We start from the raw sequence: 19,563 nt of genomic DNA, 5'->3' as shown, positions 1-19,563 counted from the left end.
CCCAAATTAAGTATTTTGGTGAATACTTCTTGTTATTAAAGAGCACATTTTACCTAAAATAGCTTTTGGAAAAACAGAAGTAGAACTCTATTCAAAGGACGTTTTAAAATTTATCAATTTGAAAGGCAGTCAGACAGAGAGAGAGAGAGAGAGAGAGAGAGAGAGAAAGCTCTCTTCCATTGTTTCACTTCCCAAATATCCACAATGGCCAGGGATTATGGGGACAGAGGGCATGAAGCTGGCAACTGGGAATTTACTCCAGATCTCTTACCTGGATGGTAGGGACCCCATTGCTTGAGCTATTACTGCTGCTTTCCAGGATCTCTGTTATCAGGAAGATGGAATCGGGAGCCAGAGCCAGGAATAGAAGCCAGGTACTCTGTTCAGATGCAGGTGTCCTACCCAGCATCTTAACCACTGTGCCAAATGCCTGCCCAAACACATTATTTTCAAAGCAGCAGAATTGGGACTCTAACCTAAGTTTGCTTGTCATCTAAGCCTACAGAAGTTCTGGTCAATTTTTATAAATGGTTCATTCAGTCTTCCTTTCATTTCAAGGTATGGAATCAAATTGTAACTGGAAAACAAAATAAAAACAGGCAGTTTGACTTATGAAGTAAATTCTGTTATGAACATATTTTTGTTTTCAATCTCAACAGAAATTGCCCACACCTAAAACTGTGTTCATGTTGAAATCTAAACTGTCATCTTCCTGAGACCTTGTTCATTCATTCAGTCAACTATTCATTTACAATTTGCAGGCACTGTGCTAGAGACTGGGATACAACAGCGAAGTCCCCAGTGCAGCAGACACACAAAAGCCATTGCATGTTATCCAGTGATAATATGCCTAGAGGATACTTCAAAAATTTGTGAAAAATAGAATTAAAAGATAATTATATTTTGTTTCAAAATTTTTAAAATCCATGTATAATATTTTCATAATATGCATTGCTATGAAGTGCTAGAGGACCCCATGTGTGCCCACCTCTCAGATGTGCTAAGGATTAAATATCATATATGTAGCATACTTAGCTTAGTGGCAAAGTAGGTGATCGATAGTAGGTGGTCAAAAAGTGTTAGAAATCACTATTCTTATTTTGTATCTGGTGGGCCATCTATCTTCCTAAACTGATGAATAAGGAAGTATTTTAATTGAAAGCTGATATTCTTCATGAATGGGGTTTATTAAGTCCAGCTGCATGATGGTTTTTATGCTTATGCTTATCCTCTTTTCAAGACAGATTATGGGTGCTGAAGCACTATCTCCTTTAGAGGCTCCTGGCAAGGAAACTTTAAAAATTAACAATTTGAAAACAAAAGTAAAGATAATATATGAGTGTCCTGATTAGTAATGCACTACATATTGTGTTTGACAAAGGAATCTCAAGAGTTGTGAACTCTAACAACGACTGGAAAACTGTTTCTGCCTAGTGTCAGGGTTGTAGGACTGCGCATGGGAGAAGAGGCAGGGATGATGAATTCAGTTTTTTTCAGGGACCATGAATTTAACAGAAATGAGTAATATATTTAAGAAGAGCAATTAAGGAAGAGAAAGAAATAAAGGGCATTAAAATTGGAAAGGAGGGAGTCAAAATATCCATGTTTGCAAAATGATATGATGTTTTATATGGAAAAAGCTAAACACTCCACCACAAAACTGTTAGAACAGTTGCAGGATACAAAAGTTGCATGATACAAAATCAACATACAAAAAACAGTAGCTTTTTTTTCTTTTTTAAAGATTTATTTATTTTTTTGAAAGGCAGAGTTACAAGAGGCAGAGGCAGCGAGAGAGAGGGAGAGAAGTCTTCCATATGCTGGTTCACACCCCAGATGGCCACAATGGCTGGAGCTGTGCTGATCTGAAGCCAGGAACCAGGAGCTTCCTCTGCGTCTCCCATGTAGGCATAGAGGCCAAGGACTTGGACCATCTTCTACTGCCTTCCCAAGCCATAGCAGAGATATGGATTGGAAGTGGAGCAGGAGGACTCAAACTGGTGCCCATGTGAGATGCCAGCACTGCAAGTGGTGGCTTTACCTGCTGTGCCACAGCGCCAGTCCCAAACAGTAGCATTTTTATGTGCCAATAATGATTTTGTTGAATGAGAAATTAAGCAGAGGTGGGGTGGGGGCAGGCGTTGTGGTATAGTGGGTTAAGCCAATGTCTGCATCCCTTATGGTGTCAGTTTGTGTCCCTGCTGCTCTACTTCCCATTAAGCTCCCCGCTAATGGCCTGGGACAACAGTAGAAGATGGCCTAAGTGCTTGGGCTTCTGCCACCCACGTGGGAGATTGGATGAAGCTCCTGACTCCTGGCTTCAGTTTGTCCCAGAGCTGGCTTTCATGGCATCTGGGGAGTGAAACAGAGGATAGAAGATTCTTTTTCCCTTTCACTGTTACTCTGACTTTCAAATAAATAAATTAATCTTTAAAAAACAGAGAGAGAGAGAGAACGAGAGAGAGAGAAATCAAGAATGAAATCTCATTCACAATAGCTACAAAAAATAATATATTTAGGAATAAATTTAACCAAAGAAGTAAAAGATCACTACAATAAAGATAAAAAAACATGGATGAAAGAAATCATCAATGACACATCAAAAACTGGAAAGATACTCCTTGCTCATAAATTCAAGGAATAAATATCATTAAAATATCTAAATGAATTTATAGATTCAATATAATCCCTGTCAAAATACCAATGACATTCTTTACAAAATTAGAAAAGGCAATCTTAAAATTCATATGAAATCACAAAAGACCCAGAATATCAAAGGGATCCTTGGCAAAAATATCAGACTGTAGGCATCACAATACCTGATTTCAAAGCATTCTGCAAAGCTACAGTAATTAAAACAGCATGATACTGCATAAAATGTCAATATATAGATCAATGGAAGAGAACAGAGAGCCCCAAAATTATTCCTCATACATTTAGAGAACTGATGTTTTACAAAGGAGCCAAGAATAATATATTGGAGAAAAGATAGTATTTTCAATAAATCGTGTGGGTAAAACTACATGTATATATGTAAAAGAATGAAATTAGATCCCTACTTCTCACCACATACAAAAATCAACTCAAGGTGGATCAAGACATGAAACTATGAAATTGCTAGAAGGAAAAAATAGGGAGAACATTTCAAAACATTGGTGTAGGTGATGATTTCTTGGATAAGAGACACCAAAAGCTCAGGCAAGAAAAACACAACTAGACAAATGAGATTATATCAAATTCACAAGCTCTGTACAGCATAGGAAAAATCAATAAATAAACATCCAACATTGGCCACAGCTCACTTGGCAAATTCTCCACCTGCGGCGCTGGCACCCCTGGTTCTAGACCCAGTTGGGGCGCAGGATTCTGTCCTGGTTGCTCCTCTTCCAGTCCAGCTCTTTGCTGTGGCCTGGGAAGGCAGTGGAGGATGGCCCAAGTGCTTGGGCCTTGCACCCGCATGGGAGACCAGGAGAAAGCAACTGGCTCCTGGCTTCAGATCGGTGCAGCGCGCCGGCCACAGTATGCCAATTGTGGCAGCCATTTGGGGAGTGAACCAACGGAAAGAAGACCTTTCTCTCTGTCTCTCTCTCTCACTGTCTAACTCTGCCTGTCAAAAAACAAAACAAAACAAAACAAAATTTAAGAAACATCCAACATAATCGGAGAAAATATTTGTAATCTACTTATATGACAAAGGATTAAAATCTGGAATGTATATGCAATTAAAAAAAACCTCAACAACAACAAAAAATCAAGTTAAGAAATAGGCAAAGGAAATAGATAGGTCTTGAAAGAAGAAATGCAAATGGACAATAAATTCATGAAAAAGAAAAAAAGTGCTCACTAACCATTAGGGAAATGCAAATCAAAAGCACAATTGAGATGCCAGCTCACCCTTGTCAGAATGGCAATTTTCCATCTGACAGAGACTAACAAGTAGTGCTGAAGACCTGTAAAAATGTGAACTTTTATACATTGTTGGTGGGAATGTAAATTGGTAAAGCTACTGTGGAAAACAGTATAGAGATTTCTTTAAAATGTGTAATCAACCACTATGTCCATCATCAGATGAATAGATTTTTTAAAATGTGGTATGTATAGATAACAGAATACTATTTAGCAGTAAGAGAATGAAATGCTGCCATTTACAGTGAAATGGATGAAACTGGAGGACATCATGCTGAGTGAAATAAACCAGATACAGAAAAACAAATATAGCATGTTCTCTCTCTTACATGGCAGCTGAAATTAAAACAAAACAAGAATCTCAATCAGGACATAGAATATTGACTCCCAGAAGCTGGTAAGGGTGGAAAAGATAAGAGGAATTTGGAATAAAAAAAAAAACAGGGAAAGCTGTGTATGTTTCATGAATTGTGACAAATATATTAATATGAGATATTAGTAATAGGGGGAGTGGTTAGGAGTCTATGGGAACTCTTTGTATTACTACCTCATATTTTTGTTTTGTAAATCAAAAACTATTCTGAAATAAAACATTAAAAAAATAAATTAGTAAGATATGGTGTGGACTGGAGAGTGCACATAAGCCATTTAAAGACATTGGAAATCAAAATTTAATTAGCAATTGATGCCAAAATGGCACCTTGTGTGGACTGTTTATTCATGAATTTTGAAACTTAGAAAGTATCAGCCAACAAGTCAGGATAGTTGACTGCTCATTCCTTCAAGAAGCAGTTATGAAAAACAGGTGAAGGGGCTCTGGGCCTGAGTCTAGTTCTTCCATCTGACAGCACTGGCGCATCCTGGGGTCAAATGAGCAGTGGCTGAGCATGGGCTACAAAACCAAATGCTGACAGCTTGACTTGCTGGCTGTGTGACCCTGGGAAAGTTATTCAATCACTCCGTGCCTTAGAATTCTCACCTGGGTTTTTGTGAGGATTATTTTAGTTAGCACAAGTAAAATATTTACACAATACTGCAAGCAACAAGAGCTTAGAGGTTAAGTGTGTTCTAGATGTTCCCTGTGAGATTAAGTAGCTTGTGTGATGCCAGGCAAGTCACTTTCTTTTTTTGTCTAATTTCCTGGTGAGGGTAAGAAAGAAGGGCACATTAATGGTGTCTGTTTTCCTGCAGTCTTTAATATTTGGTGAGTCTCTGTAAGCATGGGAGTAGTTCATGGCTGTCTGGTGATGGGAGGAGAATCCCTTGGCAAATAAGGGAAGAGAGAGAGAAGGTAGGATACCATGTTGGTGCAGCAAGGAGGGAAGGAAGGTTTGAATGAAGGACAGGGGCTGAGGTAGGGATGGGGGAATACTGTCAGACACAATTTTTGGAGCTGTGAACTTTTCTCTTCTTCTCTATACTTCTTTTTCCCATGCTGACAGTGTTACTTACCCATGTTAAAATCAGTGCCAGGGCCGGTGCCGCGGCTCACTAGGCTAATCCTCCGCCTTGTGGCGCCGGCACACCGGGTTCTAGTCCCGGTTGGGGTGCCGGATTCTGTCCCGGTTGCCCCTCTTCCAGGCCAGCTCTCTGTTGTGGTCAGGAAGGCAGTGGAGGATGGCCCAAGTGCTTGGGCCCTGCACCCCATGGGAGACCAGGAGAAGCACTTGGCTCCTGCCATCGGATCAGCGTGGTGCGCTGCCCGCGGTGGCCATTGGAGGGTGAACCAACGGCAAAGGAAGACCTTTCTCTCTGTCTCTCTCTCTCAATGTCCACTCTGCCTGTCAAATAAATAAATAAACAAATCAGTGCCAGTTTGGCTCAACCTGTCATTCTCAGGACACGTTATATTAAAGTTTGGCACTTGTCAGACAAAAAGGCATCCCTAGGACCTGGTTCCCTTGCATCACACTCTCTACTCATGCTTCCCTCTCCTGGAGAAAGTGGCAAGAGGCAGAACCATGAGCTTTGGATTCAGGAGGTTAGCACCTTGAACACTATACAATATTGGCTGTCAACACCTAAGACACAAAGAGAAGAAAAAAAGAAAATGCAGGAGCTCTGAGGATAGCAATTTAGAAAAGGAGATGGGGTGAAATTAGGGAATCAGGAAGATAAAATTGTTTTTCAGGGTTCAACATTCTGACACAGTGAGTTAAGCTGCCGCTTGAGACATTGTCATCCCATGTGAGCCCCAGTTGGAATCTAAGTTGCTCTGCTTCCAGTGCAGCTCCCTGCTAATGAGCCTGGGAAAGCAGCGCCCAATGGCCCACCTCTGGGTCCTGGCCACCTATGTGAGAGTCCTGGATGGAATTTCAGTCTCCTGGCTTCTGCCTGGCCCAGCCCTGGTCATTGTGGATGTTTGGGGTGTGAACCAGTAGACAGAAGAGTCTCTCTCTCTCTCTCTCTCTCTCTCTCTATGTCTGTCTGTCTCTCTCTCTCCCTCCATCTCCTTCTCTCTCTATAACACTTCCTTTCAAATAAATAAATCTTTAAAATAAAAAAAAAAAACCTGCTTTGCAGACAAACACAAGGCACACGAGGGCCCACATCAGGTATTAGTGAAGGCAATCAAAAAGCTAGAAAATGTTTGGTGCTTATGTGCTCAGTCAACAAGTGCTGAGAGGAGTTTTGAAGCTCTATTCTGTGGAAGGAGGTTTTGCCAGCAATGTTATTATCCTGCAGGCCATCTTGTCTAATTCCAATTTCACAGGGCTGAGGAATTTAGTGTCTTAACCTTGGAGGCTCACGTACACTTGGTGTCTTGCTTGAGGTTGATGTGTTTGGAAAGATTGCAGGAGGATGAATTCCTTGCTGGCTTCTAACTAGGCAGATGTGAAGGTTTTCTGCTTGGGTTGAGGGTCAGAGGTTAAATCATTTGCCTTCTAACAGGTGTTCTGAAGAGCTAATTAAAAAACTGACAAGTACCCAACACCTCAGACAGTAAGATTTATACACCTCCCTCTGTGGAAACATCAGAATCACCAGACCCTTGCATTACTGTGTGAAACTGTGTTTCTAGGAAGCCCACAACTGAAATAATAAAGAGCGTTTATATAAAAATCATTCCTAATTATATGAGCATGTCTGAAAATTCACTGTCCATTTAAAATGGATGGGGAAATTTTTTTAAATGCCTATGGTAGGCCCCCATTACATATCAAATAGAACAATGATGGGGAAGATAGTCCTGAGGATAGACTTTTTTTTTAAAAAAATATGTTATGAATATGCAGCCAGAGTTGAGAACTACTGACTTAGAAATAAAACTATTTTAGAATCTGTTTTTTTTTTAAAGATTTATTTATTTATTTGAAGGTCAGAGTTACACAGAGAGAGGAGAGGCAGAGAGGTCTTCCACCCGATGGTTCACTCCCCAGTTGGCTGGAATGGCCAGAGCTGTGCCGATCCAAAGCCAGGAGCCAGGAGCTTCCTCCGGGTCTCCCAAGTGGGTGCAGGGGACCAAGGACTTGGGCCATCTTCTACTGCTATCCCAGGCCATAGCAGAGAGCTGGATCAGAAGTGGAGCAGCCGGGTCTTGAAATGGCGCCCATATGGAATGCTGGCTTTTCAGGCCAGGGTGTTAACCCACTGTGCCACAGTGCTGGCCCTTAAAATCTGTTCTAATCATGGAACAGATTGTATGCAATGTATGGGGAAGCAGGATAGGAACCTGAGTTAGGCCAGTCTCCATTGAAAAGACAGATTGGCTCAGATAGTGTTCTACTTGGGTAAATTCCCTAACCTTGTTGTCTCCAGTTTCTTTGCCTCTAAGATATGGTCATTTGCTATTTAACAGATTTTTGTGAACATTGGATGTGACCATTATTTCATAAAGAAAGCACCTGCTTACCTCTGGCAGTTACTGCCGTTTGTTTTTAGTAAAAGGCTCTGTTAGGAACATAAGCCCGTTTCTAAGGCTTGCTTATCAATATAAATGAAATGATTCTGAGCAGAAGCACAGAAATAAGCATGCATCAACCTAAAGCAGTGAGCACAATAGACCACCCTGTCACATTGCAAATCCGTAAATAAATAATAGATCCCATCCATGTGTCCAAGGAGTTAGAGAATATATAAATTTTCTTTCCTGCAAAAGATGCTCCTGGGGTTATTGTTATTATTCTCTATAATAAATGCAAATAAAAGTTCCCAGCTATAAGTATTTCACACTTCAGCTAGAAGCGGTTTCTGAACAATTACCCAGAAAATGCGGACTTGACTGTGTCTACTTCTATGCCAAATAGCTCAATCAATTATATTGCAATTTAATTGTGCAAAGGTTCTGGATCTGCAGTTGCAGCAGGCAGGGACAGAGAGGAGAGTTTTCTCTGTATTGCTATTTGTTCATCCTAGTATAGGCGCTTTGTGAGATCAGTGAAGTATAGAAAGAAAGACTAAGTATGTTGGGAGATATGCTGGCAACACAAACCAGCCCTTCCTAAAGACCGGATTGTAGGACGTGACTTTCCTAGGCTGGAGTAACTGCTCCGCTCGTTTTGTTCCTTCATTTATTTGGGGAAATATGTTGAGGGAGTTGACATAAGGGTCTAGCTTCAAGCCTGTGCTTTAAGCACTATATGCCTTGCCTTTTTATAGTAAGTACATGGTCAATGTAGTAGTTATTCTACCTGAACTCACACGTGGGCCTACCACTTACCCTTGAGGCCAGTCAACAACCCTTTCTTGATTTCAGTTTACTCAGTTGCAAAATGAAGAAATAGAGTACAATATCACTACATTCTTCTGATGATTAAATGAGGTAATTTATGAAGAGAAAACATAGGTAAAAATTACTGAACATGTGTTCCATAAGCTTCACTAAGTTTTTCACAGGTCCCAAGTATTAACATGGATTAATTTACAATCACCTGTGAGATACAGATTTCTTATTTAAAAATTTTTTTTGACAGGCAGAGTTATACAGTGAGAGAGAGACAGACAGACAGAAAGATCTTCCTTCCGTTGGTTCACCCCCTAAATGGCCGCTATGATCCGAAGCCAGGAGCCAGGTGCTTCCTCCTGGTCTCCCATGCGGGTGCAGGGCCCAGGCACTTGGGCCATCCTCCACTGCCTTCCTGGGCCACAGCAGAGAGCTGGACTGGAAGAGGAGCAACTGGGACAGAATCCGGTGTCCCAACTGGGACTAGAACCCGGTGTGCCGGCGCCGCAGGTGGAGGATTAGCCTAGTGAGCCGCAGCGCCAATCTTAAAAAAATATTTTTTAAAAAACCTTGGGAATTTTATTTTTTCACCTTCATTGTAATTAATTTTAACAGATTCAGTATAATTTGTAGGTACTAATCTAAGAACATGATGATAATCCCGTCCTCCCTCCTACCCTTCTTCCTTCGAGATAGGTTTTTTAAATATTCCTTTTCCAGATGATGAAACTGAGGCAGGGAGTGGTTTCAGTGTCTTTCCCAAGGTCATACAACTGGAGAGCAGGGGAACTGAGATAACCAGCTGGCTTTAAGCCTTTGCTGTAAATCCTATACCTCTTGCCTTTTAGAGAACATATATGGTAGATATAGAGTTTAATTACAGTGTTTACTCTTCTCCCTGGCTTCCTCTCAAATGTTCTCATCTCAGATAGGTGTGCTGTGGCAACCAGCACTTTGGTGCACATGATAGGTAGTCAATAAATACTTACTGGTAGATTACTAGTTAACACAGAGTGCTAAACATGGGCAAGGTCTGTTGAGGAATGCATTGCATTGTAGTTTGTTTATTGACACTTCACCTGCAAAATATCCCTAGTGACTCTGCTTGGCCAAATTAGTCTTCAGGGATCTATAGTGATTTGCCCCTAGATGCCCTATTCAACAATTCTGTGCCTCTGCTGTTCACAGAAACCTTGCTGGTGGATAAGCTCAGTCAGGAATGGGACTTATTTTAATGTCTTTATCTTTGCAGACTTGGCACTGAATGGGAATCTAAATAATAGCAGAAAGGTTAAATGTGGCTTGGTGATGATGATCTACTACTTCATGTAGTATATGCAGTCAATGCACAGACATGTCCCCTCCACAGATGTCTTTTCCTTTTTCTAGAGCACATTCTCTTTTGTCCTAGCTCACCTAACCTTTACATGGAGACTTCATCGGTTCACCAGCATCGTCTTTTCTTTCATTAAAATGATGGGCTAGACTGCCAATAATTAGACTTAGGTTTTTGTTGTTTTCCTCATAATGATGATGAATTTTCATTGATTAGTATATACTAGCATCTAATTCTTCTCATTAGTACATTTTGCCAATTTGCAAACTAATGAAAGTAAACTCTATTTAACTAGTATGTTAATAGATTTTAAGAAGGTTTAAAAATACTACTGGCTAATCCAACATCATATTTGAAGGTACATTATTTTTAATGTTTCACTTATTTTTCCCAGCAGATAAGTATTTTCTTTTTTTTTTTTTTTTTTTTTTGACAGGCAGAGTGGACAGTGAGAGAGAGAGACAGAGAGAAAGGTCTTCCTTTGCCGTTTGTTCACCCTCCAATGGCCGCCGCGGCCGGCGCGCTGTGGCCGGCGCACCGCGCTGATCCGATGGCAGGAGCCAGGAGCCAGGTGCTTTTCCTGGTCTCCCATGGGGTGCAGGGCCCAAGCACCTGGGCCATCCTCCACTGCACTCCCTGGCCACAGCAGAGAGCTGGCCTGGAAGAGGGGCAACCGGGACAGAATCCGGCACCCCAACCGGGACAAGAACCCGGTGTGCCAGTGCCGCTAGGCGGAGGATTAGCCTAGTGAGCCGCGGCGCCGGCCAGATAAGTATTTTCATGTATGATAAAGAACTGAGATTTGTTTAGCACCTACTAGCTCTACCACCAAGGACAGAGATTTATCTATTACTGCATTTGATCTTCAAAACAATCTAGGAAAGGAAGGCAGTTTTGTGAAAGCCAGGTTTAGATTTTATGAAGACCTGGTGGGGGTGGTGCCGTGGCTCACTCGGTTAATCCTCCATCTGCGGCGCTGGCATCCCATATGGGCGCCGGGTTCTAGTCCCTGTTTCTCCTCTTCCAGTCCGTCTCTCTGCTGTAGCCCAGGAAGGAAGTGGAGGATGGCCCAAGTGTTTGGGCCCTGCACCCGCATGGGAGACCAGGAGGAAGCACCTGGCTCCTGGCTTCGGCTCGGCCTGTAACTCTACCTGTCAAATAAAAAATAAATAAAGACCTGGGTATAAGCTCTGACCAACACTGAACTTGCTACATGATTGTGGGGAAGTTTCTTAAGCTTTCTAAAAAATAACCTTTCTGACATCTCATGTTTGATATTTGGGGTAAGTTTTGTTGCCTTCTTCCCTAACACAAAAGCCATAGCCAAAGGAGAATCAAAGGATTGGCTTGTTAATGCCTGAGCAGGTACCTTAAAACCACTCCTATGTAAATCTTCTTTAAAGAAATGTGTCCAAGACCTGGAAGACTAAGTGAGGCCACAAATTACCCTTCCTGAATGTGCTATTAAACAGAGTAGAGTGCTATTAAACACTTTTTTTATTCCATCATATAAACAGGTAGCTGCAATTAAGGGCAAAGAATTGAGTTGTGTCTTTCTCAAAGAGCTAGGCAAGAAGAAAAAAAATCAATTTATTCAATAGTTAAAAGATAAATATTTTAGATCAAAAATATGGCTCCATTTTTAAAATAAAATTGAAACATTTCATTTTTGAAACTAGGTCCCTATCCTTGATTTTATGTTTTCCTTTGAGGAGTTACACCAGCATGGATTTCCTAGATTAATACCACAGTATTAAACAACCTCAAGTACCATTGGCTTAAAACAATAAAGTCATAGTTCTTTTTTTTTTTATTTGACAGATAGAGTTAGACAGTGAGAGAGAGAGAGAGAAAGGTTTTCTTTCTGTTGGTTCACCCCCCAAATGACCGCTATGGCTGGAGCTACACCGATCCAAAGCCAGGAGCCAGGTGCTTCCTCCTGGTCTCCCATGTGGGTGCAGGGGCCCAAGCACCTGGGCCATCCTCCACTTCCCTCCCAGGCCACAGCAGAGAGCTGGACTGGAAGAGGAGCAACTGGGACTAGAACCCGGTACCCATATGGGATGCCGGTGCCACAGGCAGAGGATTAACCAAGTGAGCCACGGTGCTGGCCCAAGTCATAGTTCTTACACATGCTGTAAATACCACCTGGGATGACTGGGATAGTTGCCTCTATTTGATCCTCACTCTGGACATAGGTCAAGAGAATTCCTATCTGTGGGCCTCCATGATGATAACAACAGAGAGAAAAGAACATCGGGAAATGCGCATTGGCTTATATTTCTTCTCTAGAAAAGGGAAGCACATCACATTCCTTCACATTTCATTGACATGCAATTGTCACATGTCCATGCCTGTTTTAAAAGAAATCAGAACAGCATACTCCTACCATTTGATTGGCGGGCAGAGAACCAGGAATATTTGTTAAACCACTAATAACCACTGCAAAAGGTGTCCTTTTATTCCTATTTTCTATCAAAGACAAAAAAGTAGTATATGGCAGAGGACAATTACAATCTAAGTTATTTTGAAGATATATTTCTTCTAAAATATTACACTTTTGTATAAGACAATGTCAAAATAATATTTCCCTCTAAGTTAAATTTAACCCACTAAGTGAACCCACTAGACCCTATTCCTCTTATTTGACACAATGAATAAATATTTTTTTTTTAACTTTTATTTAATGAATATACGTTTCCAAAGTACGAATAATGGATTACTATGGCTTCCCCCCCATACCGTCCCACCCACAACCCTCCCCTTTCCCACTCCCTCTCCCCTTCCATTCACATCAAGATTCATTTTCGATTATCTTAATATACAGAAGATCAGCTTAGTATACATTAAGTAAGGATTTCAACAGTTTGCTCCCACACAGAAACATAAAGTGAAAAATAATAGATGATTTTTTTTAATGATGATGAAATCAGATCAGACCTATTGTCATGTTTAATCCCAGTGAGAGTCAAGTTGGGAGTTGATAGTTTCTTTTCTTTTCTTTTCTTTTTTTTTTTTTTTTTTTTTTTTTTTTTATTACAGAGGATCAGTTTAGTATGCATTAAGTAAAGATTTCAACAGTTTGCACCCCCATAGAAACACAAAGTGAAATATATTATTTGAGTACTCATTATAGCATTAAATCTCAATGCACAGCACATTAAGGACAGAGATCCTACATGAGGAGTAAGTGCACAGTGACTCCTGTTGTTGACTTTACCAATTGACACTCCTGTCTATGGCATCAGTAATCTCCCTATGCTCCAGTCATGAGTTTCCAAGGCTATGGAAGCCCCTTGAGTTCTCCGACTCTTATCTTGTTTAGACAAGGTCATAGTCAAAGTGGAGGTTCTCTCCTCCCTTCAGAGAAAGGTACCTCCTTCTTTGAAGACCTGTTCTTTCCACTGAGATCTCACTCACAGAGATCTTTTGCCAGAGTGTCTTGGCTTTCCATGCCTGAAATACTCTCATGGGCTTTTCAGCCAGATCTGAATGCCTTTAGGGCTGATTCTGAGGCCAGAGTGCTATTTAGGGCATCTGCCATTCTATGAGTCTGCTGAGTATCTCACTTCCCATGTTGGATCACTCTCCCCTTTATTTATTCTATCTGTTAGTGTTAGCAGGTACTAGACTTGCTTATGTGCTCCCTTTGACTCTTAGTCCTTTCATTATGATCAATTGCGAACTGAAATTGATCACTTGGACTAGTGAGATGGCATTGGTACATGCCACCTTGATGGGATTAAATTGGAGTCCCCTGGTATGTTTCTAACTCTACCATTTGGGGCAAGTCAGCTTGAGCATGTCCCAAATTATATATCTCTTCCCTCTCTTATTCCTACTCTTATGTTTAACAGGGATCACATTTCAGTTAAATTTCAACACTTAAGAATAACTGTGTATTAATTACAGAATTGAATCAGTCATATTAAGTAGAACAGACAAAAAAACTACTAAGAGGGATAATGTATTAAGTTGTTCATTAACAGTCAGGGCTATGCTGATCAAGTCACCGTTTCCCATAGTGTCCCTTTCACTTCAACAAGTTTCCATTTTGGTGTTCAGTCAGTTGTCACCGATCAGGGAGAACATATGGTATTTGTCCCTTTGGGACTGGCTTATTTCACTCAGCATGATGTGTTCCAGATTCCTCCATTTTGTTGCAAATGACTGGATTTCGTTGTTTCTTACTGCAGTATAGTATTCTAAAGAGTACATATCCCATAATTTCTTTATCCAGTCTACCGTTGATGGGCATTTAGGTTGGTTCCAGGTCTTAGCTATTGTGAATTGTGCTGCAATAAACATTAGGCTGCAGACTGCTTTTTTGTTTGCCAATTTAAATTCCTTTGGGTAAATTCCAAGGAGTGGGATGGCTGGGTTGAACGGTAGGGTTATCTTCAGGTTTCTGAGGAATCTCCAGACTGATTTCCATAGTGGCTTAACCAGTTTGCATTCCCACCAACAGTGGGTTAGTGTCCCTTTTTCCCCACATCCTTGCCAGCATCTGTTGTTGGTAGATTTCTGAATGTGAGCCATTCTAACCGGGGTGAGGTGGAACCTCATTGTGGTTTTGATTTGCATTTCTCTGATTGCTAATGACCTTGAACATTTTTTCATGTGCCTGTTGGCCATTTGGATTTACTCTTTTGAAAAATGTCTATTGAGGTCCTTGGCCCATCTCTTAATTGGGTTGTTGGTTTTGTTTTTGTGGAGTTTCTTGATCTCTTTGTAGATTCTGGTTATTAACCCTTTATCTGTTGCATAGTTTGCAAATATTTTTTCCCATTCTGACGGTTGTCTCTTCACTCTCCTGACTGTTTCTTTTGCAGTACAGAAACTTCTCAATTTGATGCAATCCCAATAGTTAATTTTGGCTTTGACTGCCTGTGCCTCCCGGGTCTTTTCCAGAAACTTGAGGGACTCACATTTTCAAGGAATACATAGGAATGAGGGGAACTGGAAGGGGATGCACGGATAAAGCAGTGGAAGGGATATTTAAGTGAATCATCAAACATACCCCAATGTTGTTTTAGAATATTGAATAAAGAAGGGCAAGTGCTTGGCACAGTGGTTGAGCTACCAGTTGGGATGTCCACATCCCATATTGGAGTGTGTGGGTTTGATTCCTGACTCTGCTTCTGATTCCAGTTTCCTGCCAGTGTAAGTCCCAGTACACAGCTGCTGATGGATCAAGCAACTGGGCCCCTGCCACACTTTGGGGGACCTGAATTGAGTTCTGGGCCTGGTTTTGGCTTGGCCTACCTGGGCTGTGGAGGGCAATTGGAAAGTGATCCAGCAGTTGAAAGATGTCTGGCTGTCCCTGGCTCTGGCTCTCTGCCTTTCAAATGCATACAAATTTTAAAAGTAATGTGAAATAAAGAAAACTATTTTTTGTCCTAGGAAAATATAAACATTGATGAAGCCTCCAGATGCCTGGTGAAGCACATCCTTGCAAACGAGTGTGACCTCATGGAGTCCATCGAGCCGGACGTCGTGAAGCCCCATCTCACATCGCCCAAGGTTGTCAGCTGCTCCGGCTGTGCCAAATCCTAGTAGCTTTTTTTTTTTTTTTTTTTTTTTTTTTGCTGGCAGATGATAGAAATAATCCCATCATCCCATGAATTGTGCCTTTTTTTTTTTATCATTTTCAGTAAATGTCAGGATAGGGAAACACATGTGGCAAGCCAAAGATTTATGCCTCTATCTTTCCTATAAGAAAGAAACAATAAGTGCTGTTTTTATGTTTCTCCCACCATCAGCACGGTGTTTACAAGCTTTTTAAATATTTAATCTTCTGGGACTGGTGCCGTGGCTCACTTGGTTAATCTTCTGCCTGTGGCGCCGGCATCCCATATGGGCACCGGGTTCTAGTCCCAGTTGCTCCTCTTCCAGTCCAGCTCTCTGCTGTGGCCCGGGAGGGCAGTGGAGGATGGCCCAAGTTCTTGGGCGCCTGCACACGCATGGGAGACCAGGAGGAAGCACCTGGCTCCTGGCTTTTGCTCGGCACAGCACCGGCCGTAGCAGTCATTTGTGGGGTGAACCAATGGAAGGAAGACTTTTCTGTCTGTCTGTCTCTCTCTCTCTCTCTCTCACTGTCTATAACTCTACCTGTCAAATAAATAAAAAAAAATTTTAAAAAGGTATTTAATCTTGGGGCTGGTGCTATGGCATAGAAGGTTAAGCCTCCACTTGCAGTATTGGCATCCCATATGGGCACTGGTTGGAATCCTGGCTGCTCCACATCGGATCCAGCTCCCTGCTCATACACCTGGAAAAGCAGTGGAAGATAGCCCAAGAACATGGGTCCCTGCACCCACATGGGAAGCCCAGAAGAAGCTCCTGGTTCCTGGCTTTAGCCAGGCCCAGCCCCAGCTGTTGCAGACATCTGGAGAGTGAGCCAGCAGATTCATATCCCCCCCCCCTCTCTCTCTCTCTTCTGCTCTCTCTGTATCTCTGCCTTTCAAATAAATAAATAAATCTTTTTAAAAAAGTATTTATTCTGTTGCAAAATTCTGTTGTGTATCCAACCAAAATTCTGCAGGACCAGAGTCAGCCCTGTCATTACCTTATTTAAATCAGTGTATGTCTAAAGCCTAAAAGAGATGGGGAAAAAATAGCAAATAAGCTGTCAATTTTATCATTGGCTGTTGGGTTGTCCCTGGTGTCTTTGTGCAGATTTCAATACCATCTCTGATGGTCTGACATGCCTGTTACGTAGAAGAGTTATATTCTCCTCAAATGACCTCCATAAGAGATGCCTCTGATATAGCTCTTCACAGTCACGTACACAGGCTTTCTGCTCTTTCATTGCCTTCATTGTCACTTGCCATGCCCTGAATGTCAGTTTAACTGAAAACTGTTATGAATAGACCTGCCCCTTATGTGTGCCTTTTGATTAGCTTTCTCAGCCTCAAGCTGCGGGACTCTTCTGTACATGTAATATATATTATATATATTTTCACAAGTGAAAAATAAACAATAAAAGATGCTGTTTCCCTATATCTGAAAATGCTTCAAGTTCCTTATTATTTGGATTTATTTTTTGCTGTGTAGCTTTTATTCTCAAGATCTGTTTCTAAAACCTTGTTTTAGGAAGGAAATGAGAAATATGCACTTAAAGGGACTATCAGACACTATTAAAACTTGGTTGAGTCTATTCTATTGACATTTAGACCAAGAGAGTAAGAAGGATATGTGTGTGTGTGTGTATGTGTGTGTGTGTAATTTGATGAATATATCCTCATATATATTTTGATCAAAAAGGTGCCCAGATAATAACATAAAAAGATGAAATTGAAATATACCTGGTGCTACTTTACTTGGGACCATGGCTGTAGTCCTGATGTGCTGCCGGCAGCTCCTATTTTTTTATGACAATCTTTTCTGTCAATATTTATAAATACACGCATCAGAACTTTCTTTTTTGTCACAGATGTCTTTCAGTGTCCTACTTATATTTTCTTGGCATTCATTGTTTCCGTACGAACCAGTCACATGGCTTCCTGTTATAAGCATTTAAAACCCTTACCCTGAGGACATTGTCTGGACGCTGGAGGAGTTGGCCCATGAGGCAGGCAAGCCAGAAGTGCCAGGGAGTTAATGACTTCAGTAGCAGCTCTCAACCAATCTTAGCAGGGATTGCAGGATGGATAGCCCAGTTTCCTTTTCCCTCAGGAAGTACAATTTGGAGGCATACTCTCTACAGTCTTTCAGAGATTCCCAGAGGGATTAAGTCCCTGGTTTCCAGAGCGATAATCTCCTCATGTGATTATCTGATTCAGCCTTTACTGGCCTGCCTGCCTTCCTTTCTTCCTTCCGTCCATCCTTCCTTCGTTCCTCCCACCTTTCCTCCCTTCTTCCTTTCCCCACCATTCTACTGGTCATCCTGGGTTTATTTCTCAAATATTTATTTCTCAAATAAATTAACTCAACTCTTTCTATAAGTGTTTTTTCTTTTTAAATGGGGAACCCAACCTAAGTTAAGTCAGAGGTGGTTCTAGGAAGCTGATCCTGAGTACCACTTCTTGTTTAGAATCATTTGCCATGCAGGTGATAGTCACCACACTTTGCTAGTGGGGATTGCAGGGTGTATGATTTCTGGAAAGCTGTAGCTCCATATTACAAAGACTCTCATCAAGTAGACAGAATATACTTGAAAGAGGCTGCTGTTCTGTCTTTCAAAGACTTGAGATTATGGAATTAGCTACTGCCATAGAAATCCTGAAGGAATAAAATATTATGGACTCAGGTCAGGCAACAATTGACTCAGGACTGGTATGAAAGCTGAAGACCAACAAGTAACAATCAAAATGATTTTTATTTGTTTGTTCTACAGGGCAGACTATGCTGAAAATCAGGCTCAAGTTTTGATTTTAGGAGAGAGCGAATTGTAAAGGAGGCTGAACTCACAGAGCTAGCAAGTCTCTTCTGTTAAAGTCAGGATCATTTTCGGAATGGAATGAATCCTGAAGCATAGGAGGAAACGTTTGAGTAGATACTGTCAAGAGTGTTGCTTTGAAACTCTGGCCTAAAAGATTCTTTCATCTTCACAGTGAGATTCTTTTATCTTCACAGTGAGGAAAAGCCAATGGCTATGAAAAAGCTGCACCTTAGTAGGATTTTTTAAACTCATATGCACAATATTTATTCTTCAACAAATTTCAGGGCCAGCAGTGTGTCACAGTGGGTTAAGCTGCTGAATGCAATGCTGACATCCCATATCAGAGCATGAGTGTAATGACTTGGCTGTTCTGCTTCCAATCCAAAGTCTTGCTAAGGCACATTGGAGGCAATAAGTGATGGTCCAAGTACTTGGACCCCTACCACCCATATGGGAAATCTGGATGCAGTTCCTGGCTCCTGTCTTCAACCTGGCTGAATGCTGGCTGTTGCAGCTATTTGTGGAGTGAACTTCCTCTCTCTTCTTTCCCTTCCTCTCTTTGATTCTCAGCCTTTCAAATAAATAAGTGTTTTAAAAAAGTAAATTTTATTTGTTGTAAAATGATTTTATGTGTATTCAAATATCCATATAAAACAGGTCATAAGGAAATATTTAATAAATAGAAATCATTTAATATCAGCAGTGATACACATCAAACAGTACAGTGCAGAGAATATTTTTGGTTTGTATTTTATCTTCTCATACAAATTATGTATTAGATAAGCACTGATCACACACCACCTAAAGGATCCATGCCCCTGTGCAGCTCTCAGTCTGATTAGGATGATGTCAGGTAGACAGGCCATTGGAGCAGGTGTGATCATGTTTGGTTGGTGGCACATTTCTAGCCTTTATACAGCTTGATGGACTTGACAACCTGAAATACCTGCTGAATGGAGAGGGAGTAGAAATAAATGTCAGCAATAAGTTCATGGAGGTGATCCTGTTTTTGTTCAGGTCTACAGGGAAGTAGCACCCAACACCCAGTCACAGAGGAAAGAACTGATGCTGAGATTGATGAGGACCCAGCCCCACTCTTCTCAGTGAGGGCACTTGGAGGCTGGCTCTCATGGCCCTGAGTTTGGAAGCAGCCAGTCAGCTCTGTTACCGGTCCCGTATCCTATTTTAGGCTTGTGCAGACATTGAGAATAGTGATTGTGCTCTCTGCTCCTGCTGCTAAGAGTCCTCTTCCATCCACACCCAACTCCCCTTTGG

At 41.3% G+C, this 19,563-nt stretch overlaps 1 protein-coding gene across 1 annotated transcript in view; it reads left to right on the top strand.

The window, feature by feature from the left end:
- RAB38 (RAB38, member RAS oncogene family) overlaps nucleotides 1–16,917 on the top strand; it is a 78,894-nt gene extending 61,977 nt beyond the window's left edge. The window contains exon 3 of the mRNA XM_002708645.5: nucleotides 15,309–16,917. Within this exon, the coding sequence (XP_002708691.2) occupies nucleotides 15,309–15,461 (153 nt within the window). The 3' untranslated portion in view covers nucleotides 15,462–16,917. The remainder of the gene's footprint in view (nucleotides 1–15,308) is intronic.
- The last annotated feature ends 2,646 nt before the right edge of the window (nucleotides 16,918–19,563 follow it).

The sequence above is a fragment of the Oryctolagus cuniculus genome, chromosome 1, assembly GCF_964237555.1.
Source record: "Oryctolagus cuniculus chromosome 1, mOryCun1.1, whole genome shotgun sequence".
Taxonomy (NCBI): Eukaryota; Metazoa; Chordata; class Mammalia; order Lagomorpha; family Leporidae; genus Oryctolagus; species Oryctolagus cuniculus.
This window is presented reverse-complemented; position numbering and strand designations above follow the sequence as displayed.